At 45.1% G+C, this 15,616-nt stretch overlaps 1 protein-coding gene across 5 annotated transcripts in view; it reads left to right on the top strand.

The window, feature by feature from the left end:
• Positions 1 to 2,853: 2,853 nt before the first annotated feature.
• The window catches only part of DIP2A (disco interacting protein 2 homolog A), a 130,698-nt gene continuing 117,935 nt past the window's right edge, over positions 2,854 to 15,616 (top strand). For 3 of the 5 annotated variants that reach the window (XR_012650391.1, XR_012650392.1, XM_075027754.1), the window contains exon 1: positions 2,854 to 3,150. Coding sequence is in view for 3 of the 5 variants with exons in the window: in XM_075027754.1 (XP_074883855.1) it covers positions 3,054 to 3,150 (97 nt within the window). In the remaining 2 variants the exon portion in view is untranslated. The remainder of the gene's footprint in view (positions 3,151 to 15,616) is intronic. The other 2 variants (XM_075027751.1, XM_075027753.1) reach the window with 2 other exon arrangements.

Genomic DNA, 15,616 nt, shown 5'->3' with positions numbered 1-15,616 from the left:
CACTAAATCAAATCTGTAATTTCACACTCACACCTGAACTGCACTTTTCATTTTGACTTTGTAAGCAGGAGCGCCAGGACTTGTAATGAGCCAGTAAGTAGTGACATTGCAAATCTAAATTAATGACTAGTTTTAAAATCTGGCACTTTTAGGTAGACAATAAAAAACATCTTTTAAAAGACAAAAAGTAAATTTTATGTGCGTGTAGTAAGTTAGTTTCCCAGCATGCCCTGGTGTTTGTGGGCTGGCACATCATAAGGATCAGTTCTGTTTCAAGTGAACTTGGCTTTGCATTTGCACATTTCTAAATCAATCTACAGTGTAAGTAATTTAACATCCCAAAGTTTTACTGCTCTTCAGTCAGTCACTGACAGGGTGAAAAAGATTCAAATATTGCCTTAGTGTGTACACAAAAGCCCTAGGAACAATATTTTCCCTTAGCACTTTGCACCAGATGCAAGCATAGTGGAATAGTGGATAATTTAAGTGTTCCTATGCATAGTCTATTTCATCCTTCTCAGAAATGAGAACTATGAATGAGGTAAGGCTGGCTGTTAGCAATTCACCTCAAGGCAACAGGAGCTATCAGTAACTTGATGCATTGGCTGCTGAGGCTTCCCCAGCCATGCTCTCCCCACCACCCGTGGAAGCCAAGCACTCGGCACCACTGAACGGCAGGGCTTTTCCCCAGCCTCTGCCCAAGCCTCTGCAGGGCTTGCGTTCTGCTGTGCATTGAGGTAGAACCTTTCCATGACAGTCAGTGCTGTATAATTCCCCTGCCTTGCCTCTTCCCTTCATAGAGGCTTCTTGCCCCACAGGTACTGAAGTCGCCCCTCTGAGACGATCTCCTTGGGCATTCTCTGTTTCCAGAAACACAGGCAGGATGTAGGGGGTAGGAGGCAGATGCTGCAGCCCCCTATCCAGAAAAGAAATCTGGAGAAGAAATCAAGCCTGTCAGTCTTTCAGGATCTGTGAGCTATAGTTAACATGTTGCCTGCTTTTCTGAAGGACTGTGGAGGCACTGTGGCAGAAATGTTTCTGCCCCGTGTAGGGTGGTAAAATTTTTAACAGCGTGGCTTTCCAAGGACTGGTGTGGTGTCTCTGTGCCCTGTGAAGGGCAGTCAAACAGGACATGCTCTTTTGTGATGTGTTGACCTCAGCAGTATGAGCAGAGAAGTCAGAGGCTGAAGCAGTTCAGGACTGGGTAGGAAAAGAAGAAGAGAGAGGGCAGGAGCAGAAGGAAAGGGAAGGAGAAGCAAGGACCAGATGTTGGTAACAGAGCAGACAGTGGCTGATCCTCTATGTCAGTTTTTGGTAATCTTCCCTGAATGGAGCATGAGTAGAGATTCTCCCACTGCTGCAGTGACCTGGAATATCTGCCAGTGCAAATGTCTGCCTGTCTCACACTGAGCTATACTACAGTGTGCCATCGATTCACTTTTCACAGAATACAAACATGGTGCTGGCAAACGTGAATACCATCCTGTCTCTTGCTGCCTGGAGACTTGCAGCCCTGACCTGTCCCCTTGTTTGAAGGTTGTACTGTACTGTGGATGCTGGTGTGCTGTGGGATGTGACCCCATGCTAACCCATGTGAAACCCCTGTGATTGTTTTATACCTGTCATGTATGGGTTCGAGGAGGAGAACAGTGTTCACATGATGCCTTCCTCAGCAGGGAGGTGTCCTGTTTCTAGATTAAACAAACTCATCAGCCTCTGTCATTCTCCTGCCAGCTCAGGAGCAGGTCCACAGGAATACGAGGTGCAGTGCTGTACCCATGCTCTTCTGCAGCACTGCACTCAGGAGGGGAAGCTGCAGAGAAAACGCTTACTTTGGAGGCCTGGGAGGGCTGCATTGCCCCTGCCCCATGTGTGATACCAACACAAGCCTGGTCACCCTAAAAGGGAGAGCTGTTTCTGACAGAAGTAGTTGTTAGGAAAAAAACTTCTCAGATTTTTTCTCTACTTCCTGGCTCCAGGCAAGTTATTGTTACTGGCAGAACAGTCCCTGGTGTCTTGAGCACTGGCAAGGTCTGGGATTTGCCTTTGCATGAGTTTCTGGGGGGGCTGCAGGAATGCCAGAGGAAGATCATGCCTCGGTATCCAGCCACATGTTCCCCCTGGAACCTGCGGTTAAACTGGGGGAAGCCATTGCGTGGATGCAGGCTCCAAAACAAACATTTCCTGCGGGTCTCTGTAGTGCCCTTCAAAAGTGGTTGAAAAGACAGCCTTTTTTTCCTTAACTTCATGCAGGCCCAAGCACTGCTTTACATCCAGGCTCTTGCGTTTCCAGGTGCTGACGCCGTAATTCTACTGCACGAAAACCTCCATGCCCCCTCCCGGGAAACGCTGTGAGCAGGGTGGGCCCCGCGGCTCTGCCGTTTTCACCGTTTTCTGTGGGGAGGGCAGTGCAGTTTCGGTATTTTCAGAAGGGGACGCAGCACCAGCGCACACGGCAGGGCAAGGACAGCAGCTCGACGAGGGAGAGGGCGGGTCGGGCCGAGCTCCCTCCGAAGCGGCGGGACCACGCGAAGGGGTGGGGAGCTCCCTGCCCTCACCACCGGAGGGCGCACGCTCCCAGGGCAGCTCTCGGCGAGGGCCTGGCGCTAACATCGGAGGCCGGCCCGGCCCCACCGGGCTCCGCCTGCCCCCGGGGCTCCGCTCCGCTCCGCTCCGCTCCCCTCAGCGGCGCCGCCTCACGCCGCCGGAGCCGCCGGCGGCCGCTTCCCGCCGCCAGGGGGCCCGCGCGCGCCCCTCCTTACCCCGCGGCTCGCGCGAGGCGGCCTGGGAGCGCCCCGCCCCGCCCCTCCCCTCCCCGCTGGCCGCCCCGCCCCGCCCCTCGCGCGGGGCACGCGTCCCTGGCTGCAGCAGCGGCTGCGCGGGGCGGCAGGGCCGCCTCCTCCTCCTCCTCCTCCTCCTCCTCCTCCTCCTCCTCCTCCTCCTCCTCCTCCCGTCCCGTCCCGTCCCGTCCTGCCCGCCCCCCCCCCCCGGCCCCACCTGCGGCAGCGCTGGGCGGCGGCTCTGGCGGAGCCCGCTCGCTCCTCGCCCGCACCATGGCGGCGGAGCGCGGGGGCTGCTCCCTGGAGGCGGTGCCGCTGCCGCCCGAGGTGCGAGAGAGCCTGGCGGAGCTGGAGCTGGAGCTGTCGGAGGGTGAGGGCGACCGGGGGTCTGCGGCGGGGGGCGGGGGGGCTCGGCCCGGCCCGGCCGGCGCCGCGGCAGGAAGCCCGCGGGTCGCTTCCGCTGTCCGCCCGGGGCGGCGCGGGGGCCTGGTCCCGCTGAGGGGCCTGGGGGGTGGCGGGAGCCTCGTCCCCCGGCGGGGCCCGCGGGCCCGGGGCTCCTCTCCCGCCGCCGGGCCTCGGAGGGGAGCCGGGATGGAGCGGGGGGGCGGTGAACGGGGAGGCGGGCCCGGGGCTGTGAGGGCCTGCGCCCTTCTCCCCGGGACCCCCGTGGTGGGCAGGGCTGCGGGCTCAGGCGGCGGCGGGTGAAGCGTCCTGGGGAGGGAGGCGGCTCTGGGCGCCCGGCGTCCTCTGCCACCGGCGCCTGGGTGGAAGCGGCGGTAGAGGCCCTTTCAGAGGCGTTTGGAAATGGCCATGCGGTGGTTTTCCGTTCAATCCGAGCTGGCACCAGCACGGTCAGTTAGTATGCAGCTGGATGCTCTGAAAACACCAGTATTTTATTTTTAATATCTATTTCTCGCTATAGCTGAAATCTTAAGCCTCTTGCTTTGGATCGCTCTACGATTCCCAACGTTTTTATTCCTTACTGTAAGCCAAGTTTCAAGGCAGGAATAAGGTGACATTCCCTCCACTTCTCTGGTTAACGGGCCCTTGGCCAGAGGTGGCAAAGATGCAGTGCCCGGCTGAGATTCACTTTGACAATATACTTAAGCCCATCTATTGGTTGGCTACCCCCAAAAGGTACGGTTCCTTTCCTGCCACCTCCAGGCTTGTGTTTGGTGGTAAGAGTCCTGTGACCCCTGTGGGAATGACACTTGTTTTCTTGGTAGGATTGGGGTGGGGTTTTTTGCATATTGGTTCCCTGGTGTGGTCCACCCTGCAGACAGGCAGGTGTAGACCCTTGGTGCGGGAGAGCACGCAGGGGGTGGAGGAAACCAAGGAGCGGTTAGTCATTGCACTTTCCCTAGCTACATGTTCAAGCTGCGCTTTGGAATAGAAGGGCTAAAAAGCTGTTAGTGCCGTGGTCCTGGGGTAGAAGCATTCAGTCTGCTCCTCAGATGTTGCAGTTTTCAGATCAGTATGTTCAGGTGGGCAAAAGTGGCTTTATTTCACTTTAATATGTTGGCTGACATGTTGTGGTTTGGGAAATGATTCACAGATCGGCTGTCCTCACCTCCAGTGTGGAACCTTTGGTGCAGAGGCAGGGGAAAAGTATTGGATTAGTAACTTTGTAGTCCAAGTTTAACCTGTCGCTGCATGTCTGCCAGAGCAGTAGGAAGCAGTTACTGACATGTACTGTTGCTTGTGCAAGAGGAGTTCCTGTGACTTGTGAGCTGCAGTAGTCGTGTGCTCTCACACCGCGGCCACACTTGGTACAGCGGCTCTTATGTGTGTGCCTGCCGGCGCTTGCCGATCGGCCAGGATATCCTGGGGTTGGCTCCTCTTTTGTGTAGGTCCTGACTGTGTGTTTGTTTAACCACTGGAATCATTTTTATATGTCGGTCTGTTAAATCTGTGAAATGCCTAAAGTGAATGCAAACTGTCTTAGTCCAGTGTGTCCGATACTGAAATTTGTATTGCTCTACAGCTGTTGGATTAAGTGATTGGATAAAGCAATAGTTAGCTCAAACTTCTTGACCACTCTGAAGACTTAGTTTATGATCTTAGATGCGATTCCTTTTCTGCCTTGCCTGAATGACTTGAAAGCGTTTGCAGGCAGTCCTTCAACATCTGGTAATATGTTATGTGCTCGTGTTCTGCCATCACTTGGTGTTTGTTTGTGCTCCTTTTAATGGGCCCCTCTGTCATTAATATTCAGAACTTGCTTACTTGGAGAGGAAGGAATAGTGATCTGGGATTAGACACTTGCATTTTAATCTATGTAAAATGGAAATAAATTGATACCTGTAGAGATTGTCGGTTACTTCCCTCTTTTTATTTGAGCAGAATCCAGCCCATAGCAGAAGGCCTCTGCTGACAATGGCTTCCCCAAGTTTTCAGCATCCTTTTTACTGGATGTACAGTGCTCTTCTGCACTTTGTGTACGGATGTTGTAGCTGACCTCTGCCTTAACAAAGGCGTGTCTGTGTGTGAAAACAGGTGGACTGCAGGGAGATTCAATGGGAGATATCTTATGCTGAATACGCTGTAAATTAGAGAAGGTCATACTTGGGAGGATGTTGCCATAATCTGAGAGGAAGTGTGAAGGGAGGAAAAGAAAAGAAGAAACTTGAGAGCAAGTTCCTTTCTACTTTGTATGTCTACTTTGTTAATTGAAATGTTATGTATGCTATGCTGGGGCAGGGATAACCTGTGTTCCCTTTGATTACGTTATTTTCACCTATAAATTAATCAGGAAGATGATTAAAAACTTCCTTTGGTTCTGTCCCAGGTTGTCATAGTGAAAGTTGGAAAAAGTGTTTGCATTTAGATGCAGAGAAAAATAAAGACTGTCAGAGTACATTACTACTTTCTAAAGACAACTCAAAATCCCAAATAAAAGTGTTCATCTTAGAAGAACTTTGGATGGGGAGGGAACTCCAGCTCTTGCTACAATTCTGGTGGGCTGTTATGGATCCTTCCACTTTTACAAGATACTAATCTCTTGATTGACAATTGTTTGAATTCTTCATGTAGTAGAAAAATAGTAGTTCGGGGTAAAAAAGAAACCCTAGAACAATGCTGCTGTGTTGCTTTGTTATATCAACACTGTGATTTCTTACTTGCTGAAAAAAATTAGTGAATCTTTTAGTGAAAACTGAGAGATCTGCCACGACCTTTTTGGGAGGTAAGGACAATTTTGAGACTATGATTGGCAGCTAAGCTGAATTGTAGCTCATTGATCTGTAGACTTAAGCTTTCTTACCTTAAGACTGTAAGATGCTGCAGCCTTCTAATGTAATGGAAAGATGCAGAGTTTCCTAATCAGCCTGGCAAGATCTTCTGTAAAAGCATGAAGGTGATGCTGTGAAAGTCCAGTACTTTATTTTTTTATTAGTTACTATAAAATGTTTTGTTTTTTTTTTTTTTCTTCTGTCCTCTGAAAGAGAACTGAAGTTAGAAACCCCCTTTTTTAAAAAAACTCAATCTGCAGTAGAGAGTTTGTAGGAAAAACATCAATGTGCTTTTTTTTAAAGCCTGTACCTGTTTTTTATGATAACATATCATATATTTGTGTCTATTTTTATGTATCTAAATATACTTGTACACTGCTTTTCATTAAGGCATGATAATTTTGAAGAGCAAGTCTTATTTAGACACAAATGTTACTTGTATAATTTGTGCATTCGTGAAGACCACATTTTATTTGAAAGCTGTGCCTCGAAACAACTTTTGACTGTTCTCTTGTGCAAAAGGCTCCTCATTTTTATCCTTTTCAGAGCCTTCCCAGTTTTTCTGCTACAGTTTATTCTATGGCACATAGCTAAAATTTGCTGGTATATGCAATGAGATGCATGTTTTGGGTAAGAGAGAAAAGCTTGAGAGGTCATGAAACCCTTCCTCTGGCAGAAATAAACCTTGACGTTTAAAGACCTATTTCTGAAGAATGCTAGCCACTGCGCTTCCACCATTTGAGCAGCTTCACTTTTACTCTCTTAAGCCTAGGGGATGTGGAATTGGGTCATTTTTTGCTTCTTCCAGGTCACCTATGCCGGAAGATGCCTTGCTTGTTACTTCCTGATCCAAGGACAATATACATAGGAGTCGAAGTAGTCAAAGATAAAACCGTATTATGTGTCTGTGTAGCACTGATGACCATTCCGCTGGTGTTTGCTTGTGTGGCTTGGTCTTCTAGAGTTGTTCATGGTGGTAGTCCCCTCAGCTAGCAGTTCAGGATCTTAGAAGAACATGGGACTACGCTTGTTTCTTTTCTTGGAAATTTTTTGTACTTCTTGCTGTGTGGTTCTGGTGAGACTGGACCATTTGGTTGCATAACATATGATTTGCATTTAGTAAATGTTACATAAAAGCTGAGGAAAGAAAAAAGTGGGTTTACAGACTTTCAGGTGACTGTTTGACCAGCGTGTGAATGTTACAATGCTTTTCTTTTTTGGTCTGAATTTCTGATCAGCTTTAAATATTAAATATATTGATTTGGTTTTTCTGTTGTTTCCTAGGAATTTTTAGGTCAATCTTATTTCAGAACTGAGCTGAAACTTATCAGAGATTACCTCCTGTAAAAAGGCCGAAGATACTTTTTTCTAGTTCAAATCTGTTCTGTTACCCCACTGATTGCCAGATGGGAAATGCTGCTCTTGATAGCTTCTATCAAACAGGCTACAGAATTAGTCCTGAGATAGAAATGTATTGCTATGTAGTTTACCGGCTCAGTTATCACTTGATTTCACTGTTTATTTGTTGTGTTGTCCATCTCTTAACGCATCGCTCCAAAGTTTCTTCTGAGACTGGTTTAGTGGAAAGTGTGATGGTTTAGATGGAGAGTTCGGTGTGCAGGTTACTCTGGTTCTCAATGAGATGTTTGCATCTGCCTGGACGGAAAGCTTGCTCTCACATAATTTTGATCCCAATTATTTATTTCCCATTTAAGAAGAATTGGTGTGTGTGACAAGGAAGCTTTGTCTGGGGTTATGGTTTGGGGTTTGGGAGGGGGGGGTTGGCATCTTTTGAGGTACTGCAGTTAGTTAATGCATACAGCTGAGTGAAAGAAGGTGTCAGCTAAGAAGGGTTTCCTGAAAAAAATGAAAATTATTTAGTGTCTGACATTTTTGGCTACTGCAAGTATTCCAGCAATACTCCAGCAAATACTTTCTGTAATAAATACTAGCCAGTATTGGCCGACACTAACAGTCTGGCTGGGTTTTTGAAAAAAATAAATTGATAACAGAATCCTTTTTTTTTTTTTTGGCAGAACACCTTTCTTATAAAAACTAAAAGTAGTGGTCAGAGCTGAAAAGTTTAACTTAATTGCTTTTGTTACACTAGCAGTATTGATGTGGTATTAAAATACTGTACGTGAAATCAGGTGAGGAAGAGATGCACACACAGTTTAACCTTTTATTCTTATGATAAAGCATGGTATTTGGGTGTTTTTTCTAGTCTTAAGGGGTAGTTTTCTGTTACAGATATTTTCAAAATGTGTACCTGCAAATTGCAGTTGTTTACCATTTCTGCTGTCATTTTAATACTTGGAAATAAATATAATCTGAGGCTGTCAGTGAGAAGGACTTTTGGAACTGGGGAGGCAGATGCTTGGTAAGTGGATGGTTGTCTGTGAAACTTGACCTGCAGCGTCTTTGTTGCTTAATTTCTGGGCCTCTCCAACAGAAACTGTTAATTGTGTGATAGTACGTTGGGCTTGCCAAATGCCCCTGGGGACTGAGTAAGTCTACAAAGCTTGTTCTCACATGTTAACACCCGGCACAGGTCTTGGCGACTGGCTGATGTCCTTCAGGCTAGCTCATATCCTTAGGTCTGGTTTGTGACTGAAATAGTCACACAATGTTTGAAGGGAAGCAGGATTCTGATTTATTTTATTTATTTATTTATTATAAAACAGTCTTGTGGCAAGGAGTGGTTGCCATTGCAAGCTTCGTGGTTACTGTACACAAGGGATCCTTTAATTCTGGTCATGTAAGTTATCTGAAGAAGGGCTTGAGGGCTTGTTGTTGGTGACTATCAATTGATGGAACAAGGCTAGCTCTTTCTGCCAGCCCTGTCTGGAAGTCAGGTACTATTGTAATCTTCATGAATGCTCACTGCTTTAATGCTGTATTGTATAGAAGCCAACAAGTGGTAGCCAAGTCAAGTGTGCCTTATATGGGTATAAGCATATTTGAATCCTTTTATCAAAATATGCCTGTATTTAAACTGGCTTTGCTTTGACAGATTTTGATTGTAAAACTACACAATGATGTAGCTAAAATTACCTTACTGAAATATTCAGATAATCTATTTGTAATGGCTTGGCCTTGTGGGAGTCCGGTGTTTCATTGGTGGGTCTCTACGCACATTCTCAATTCATGTCATTCTTAGGTTTATGTTGTTTAATGCACGTATTATGGGATTATTATTAGGGAAAGATTCAGTTATTTTAAGGAAAAGAGAGGCTTTTCATTGCCTGTAGCAGGTGGAGGATTTAATTTGCTGCTCTTTGAAATGAACACGGGGAATGTGATATGGAATTCCAGTTACAGCCATCTGGGAGGATATCTTCTAAGAGGTTAAAGCTGCTGCCTTCACAGTGGTAGGCCTTTGTTTCAAAACCTTCTTTTTGTTTATGTCCAAGCAGATTTCTTGCCTGCTGTGAAAAGCTGGTGGCTTTGTGGGCAAAAGGTGTTACTGCTGGATGGAGCTGCTGTCCCAGCCTTTCCGTTTCACTGATGGCATCAGTGGATGCAAAGTCACCTGCTGCCATGGACAGGCTGGCTCTGAAGTAGCTGCCTAGCAGGTTGTCATTGCTCTGTCTCACCCCATTGCTCTGACTGGTCAGCTAGTCCAGGTCATTAAAGAACAGGCACCATATTACTTCAGCTTTCTGAAGCTGTGTTCTGGTTACAACTAAATTTTCTGTTATAACAGCAGCAGCTGAGAAGTAGATTGCTTTTAAAGCCCCCTACTTTTCCAAGTAAGACTTTCTGATTACGGTAGAAAACACAAATTAACTTGTCTAATAAGGTGATGGTTGGAGTGAAGATTTTTTTTTCCCTTACTGGTTATGACAACTTTAATGATACCGTTGCTATTAAACTGTAAAAATGAAATAGCATCCTTACTTGGTATGGTTGAGAATGGCGTTTTCTTTCCAAAAGCGGGTTCAGAATCTTCCTACTCTGCTTCAGGATGGGACTGAAGTTTATTTGAAGGCCACATGTCTGTTGAGGTAAAGACAGTCCAGCTAGGTGTCTGGGAGGTTGGCACCTGGTCTGTGTGCTGCTTCCATCCATTATGCTCCTTTCAGCCACAGCACGTTTTGAAGTCTGTTGAGGCACTGAATTTTGCCCTAAGTGTGAACTGGTTTGCTGGTAGAGCAGCAGAAGAAAGGAAAGGTGGAGGAGAGAGGCATTGCTACTGGACTAAGTAGGAGTACTTCTGTTGAGCCAGGCTACTGGCACCGTGATGGTAGCGGCTGTTTTTCCTATAAATTTTTGTCCTCCTCCATTCTGTGTGTCTGCCACATGGCGCTGTAAAGCTTTTGCTGGTCTATGAAGGTGCAGTTGGGTCTGTTGCTGACAGTGGCTGTTGAGGTTGAGCTGTCCTGTCTAGAATGTGCAGGAGGTATTTTTCTAAACTGAGCTAGATGTCGTAATTGGGATCATTCCCAATGTTTCAGAGTTACCCTGTCACATTAGTATAATTGTAATGATGACAACTGAGACTCTTTTAGCTATGTTTTTCCATCAGTGTTATTCTGCTTCCTCCCCCCCCCCTTTTTTTTTCCTACCTTCTGGAACGTGGAAGGATGAGCAAGGTGTCTTGTCTTAGCTGAGAGCATCTTTATGCTTTTTAGCTGCTTCTAATGAAAACAGTTCTGTGAGCGGTGAGAATCTGCGGAAGATGTAAGGACATCTAGTCTTATTTTGATGTCTGGCTTCCAACATAGGAGCAATGGCAATGCATTTCAGGGCTTACAAAAAAAGGACTAAATCGACTGTGGTGTTATCTTTATCACGCTGAGGAAACAGAAAATGCACAGCCAGGAGAACTGGGAGTGCTAGGTCATCAACTTTCCAATCAAAGCAGAATTTCAGACTCGACCAGTTAGGTGGTTGGGGCTTTTTTTTTTTTTTTTGTCTTTTGGATTTCTGCTGTAGTTAACCAGTGTTTGAGTAAAACGCTCTCAGTCTCTTCCAGAACCAATTCGGCACTGAATGGTCGACTGTAGTTGTTGGAGATTGAGGTTGAAGACTTCAATGGCAGCTGGCTATGTTCCTGGGAGATAACTTGATTCATTGCCGTTCTGAATGGCAACAATAATAACTGTAAAATGCTGGGGTTTATCTAGCGAAGACATGAGTAACATTTGTCAGAAATTGTTCTAGGATTTTTTTAGATGTAATCCTGGGCAGTCTGCTCTAGCTGAGCCTGCAGGAGCAGGGGGTTGAACTAAGTTGAACTTGAGGCGTTCTTTCCAACTTCAGCTGTTCTGTGGGAGAGGGCTGGCCTTTAAACATTGTTATTCTTTTGTATGTTGCTTTGGCAAGGAAGGTTAAATCCCGGTGAGGAACAGGAGTATGGTGGCAACCTGGACTTCAAGAGCACTAAAGGAAATACATTTTCTTCCAGGTGTTCTCATGCAAAAGTAAGCTTTCCTTAAAAACAAAAATGCACATATTTATGTAGTAAATAGACCTTTATAAAATTAATGTTGAACACTGTCCTGTGTTCTACCTCCTTATCCTTCCCCCTAAACCTAAATCAAGCTCTGCCAGTCTTGAGAACACAAAGTGATTTTTTTATTATTATTATTATTCCCCCCCCATTTGCTAGTTAAAATGCTGTTGGGTTTGGGGGTGGTTGGTTTGTTTGTTTTTGTGTGGTAGTTTGGTTTGTTGGGTTTTTTTAAAGGAATAAACTATTCTTCTGAAATGTCATTTCATTGACAAAGGGCTGTGGGCATTTTTTGGACTGTAGAACAGTATGACACAGAGATTCAGGATGCCCAAGATGGCAGCTTGATGACATTTCGTACTGCTGAGTTACAGATGTACCACCCGCTTCTGTCACTGGAAGAAAGATCTTTTTACTATACCTGTATGCAAATAACAGAGGCAAAATATTCCAGTCTCTCTGTTTACATGACAGTCATTTGGTTATAAAGAACCTGTGTATTTACCTTGGAATAAGTGTCAAAGTATTGGAACAGTTTCTTGGCACAAAGTTTGTAGCTCTCAAGGAAGCATAAACTTGTTGCATTCTCCTGAGTTTTCCTGAAGTGATGATTGCAGACCCAAATTTGAAGATCTGCAGTAAGATGTGAGTGTATGGTTTTCCTGTGCTAAGGTTGAAGAAAGCGGTTCTGCAATGCAGAATTCAGGGGACCAAATTGAAATGTGTGGCTGAATCATTAAAGCCTCCAAATCATCATCATATCCTTCTACCTTCTTCTTACTGTTTTATTACCACCTTTGTTCTTTCTCAACTGTTGTTTCCCCAGCAATGCTCAACAGGATGCAAAAATATGTCCTCCCCTGAAATCTTGATGAAAAATGCAGCATTGTTTGGCTTGCCTCCTAAGAAATGCATTTTATTCACTCCTTTTTAATGACCTGTTTTCTTTTAAACCTCCTTGGATTTTTTTTGTTATTGTTCTCCTGTGTTGAAGCTTGTGTCTTGTAGTGGGTGTCTATGACAAGCTTACTGGTAAGACAGCAAAGAAAGAAGCAGCTCTTAATATTCCATGTCATGTTGTTACCTTTTAAAGATCAAGATATTTCGATTTTATTATCTCTGTGTATGTACCTTTAAGAATTTGGCTAGCCTTCTTGTAGCTGGTGAATTTAGTTGGGCCTCATCCCTTCACTAGCAGAACCTTCTTGCTCGGTGTTCCTCCTGAATGCCAGGAAGAAAGTTCTGACAAATTTCAGCTTCTTCTAGCATTTGCTATTTATGGACACTGAAAATACACTCATAGCTGATGTCATAATATTATGAAGATAGATGCAAATCATCTTCTATTCTGGCTTTTTATTATACTTCATTATGGCTCAAATTTTTGAGTTTTTTTCTTTTTTCCTTTTTCCCAGTTCTCTTGTTTCTTTCATTTCTGGTTCTTTTTTTTTTTTTTTTCCCTAGAGTGCCTTTCAGAGTAAACAACTACTTCAGAAGAAAGTTATGAGGGTAACATTCCCTTATTTATCCTTAAAACAATATTCCTTGGTACTGCAGAAACTGCACATTACACTTAACAGGCTGATGATGAAGTTTGCAGGGTGTGCACATGCATGTGTATATATGGGCTTTATCAGTTCAGCTAGCTCCTTTCCACTGGAAAAGAGTATCACACTGGGATTTTGCTGCTTCCCTCTCTGCCCTATTATCCTTTGTGTAGCAGTTTTTGGATGAAGTTTGGGGGTACCCCTCTGCCGCTGTGGGAGCTCCTTCTTTCCATTTCCCCTCTTGCGCACAAGAGAGTCTCATTTTTTACAGTGGGGATCTTGTGCTTGCCTTGCTCCTCTGCTGCTGTGAAGGGAGCTGGAAGGGACCTCTGTCCGTCCCTGGGCAGGGTGCCATTTCACCAGGTAGTTGAACTAAAGAAGCACCGTTGCCCAACACGGAAATTCCCATCCCCAAGCTTTTATCTTGAGCTACATCTGGTGCCTGCCTGATGCTGTGGTACAGTGGCAGCAAGTTAACATGAGAGAAAGTTAACATTTTAATTTTTTTTTTTTTTGAGCAATTTAGTGAGTTGAATTGTCTTAGTGTTATACCCAGATGGGCTCAGAACTGGATTGCGTTGAGGGGAGGAGGATGAAGGAAGGTGCCAATACTTCACCCTAGCTGCAACATGAATCCACACCTGAAATAAATTTTTTCAGCATCTGCCTGTATCTGTACTGCTGTTCCCTCAGTGCTGTCCTGGATCCAGCCTGGAATGAAACATTGCCCTTGCTGGTTATAGCAGAGTTTTGTCCTTCTAGAATTTGAAATATAAAAACTCCCATAAATCATGGCACAAGATCCATATGTTAGTGTCTCACAGATCTGCAATTTATCAGATACAAGGAAAATACAAGCCACTCAGTATTTTATCAGATAGGGTTTGATATGGAGAACTGAAAACCTGTAATGGTAGGTGATTTGCATATGACCCGAGGGCCTTCAGCTCCATCCAGCCACGAAGAGATTTTGGCAGGGCAGTTTGGGAACTGCAGCTTTTTTGGAGGTGAGGAAGGCTGGGGGTTTTGGTTCTGTTTTTTGCTATTGCAACAAGGTGCATAGGTAGGAGGCGGCCAGCAAAAAAAGGCTGTATGTACTATGGAGGATGGCAATACAACCATGAGGCTGAAAAGAGAAGTCCTGTGAACGGTATAAAGACCATGGCTGAGCAGGTTTTTTGTGCAGAGCAGATTCAGCTCACAGATGCTGGTAAGCACCAGCTGCTATGCAAAGTCCATGGTGGGAACGTGCAATTTTGGGGAGTGGCAGGGGAAGCAGCCACTTTCCCCTTTCACCAGGCTTTAGGTTCTTGGCTGTCTTGCGAGTTCATGCTGACACATTACCCTCCAGCAGACCTCCCTGCTCTGGACGTGCTGGTGGGTCCATCCCCTGGCTGTAGCTGTGTGCGCTACATACGAGCAACGTTGTACTGCACCCTTCTGGTTAGTGTCCCCGGTGCCAGGGTGGTCTCCACCATCCTGGAGCTTTGTAATTATGATCCCAGAGTAACAAAGCAAGGAAGATTTCCAGCTGACTCTGTCATGCTGTGTCCCGTGATGACTATAGGGTTTTTACCTTTGGACTTTGATCTGACCTCTTTTTGGTAGAGACAATCTGCATGCTGTAATAAAGTAGGGAGAAGAAGCTGAGGAGTAACACATTGTTGCTACTATGTTTTATTACCTTCAAAATCATTTTGCTTCCTGGTATGAAGCCTGAATTCTGTAGAAGTCCCACAATATGAGATCTCTGCCGTACATGATAAGGAATAAGAAATAAGAAAAATGCATGAATTTGTTGTTGTAAAGAAAACATGTCATGTCATTAAAGCGTGCTGGGAGGCAGGGTTGGGAAAAGACATTTGGGATCAGTGGGGAAAAATGTTTGTTATGATGACATGTTGTTTAACAAAAATATTTAAGTTTTTCATTTCAAATGTTTGTGAATAATTTGTATTTGGTGGGAATTACTTCAGTTTGCAAAGAATATTCACTATTTCTAGAGACAGGAGCTCAGTAAAGATTTTTCCCTTTTTTTTTTTTCCAGAAACAGTATTTGAAGGAAGCAAGTATTTAAGTTTGAGCATCTTTTTCTAATTTTTTTGTTTTAAGTTTTCATTTGCTAAGTAATAATCACTAAGAAGCTTAAACTATGTAAACCTGCTAGTTGAGGTTGTAGTACATGTTGTGGGAATTACAATGGCTGTACTTGGGACTGCTCATTCTTGCTCTTTGCCTTGTTTCTATTGCCTTTGGGTTATACACATGCATAGCAAAATTCATGACCTTGAAAATTCTTCGCAGTCAAACTGATGAACCCAGAGTCACTCCTTAAGCAGGAGCTAGAGGTCTTTTTTTTTCCTTGCTTTAGTGCAAGCATGTTGCTGCTCCATGAGCTTGCACGTTGAGAACTCTCTCTGGAGTTCCTCCTGGCATGACTTCGCGTAGTCTCAGTTAGCTTTTGGGCTACACTTAACCATTTACCCAGAAGACACCAGTGAGGGAAGGGTTAGTTTGGCTGTTGTGGGTTTGTGTGTCATATTTTTGCTGGTTGTGAGTTTGTCTTCCTCCAGCAGTTTGGTAAATGAAGAAACAATGTATTTT

The sequence above is a fragment of the Buteo buteo genome, chromosome 5 (assembly GCF_964188355.1).
Source record: "Buteo buteo chromosome 5, bButBut1.hap1.1, whole genome shotgun sequence".
In the NCBI taxonomy this organism is placed as follows: Eukaryota; Metazoa; Chordata; class Aves; order Accipitriformes; family Accipitridae; genus Buteo; species Buteo buteo.
This window is presented reverse-complemented; position numbering and strand designations above follow the sequence as displayed.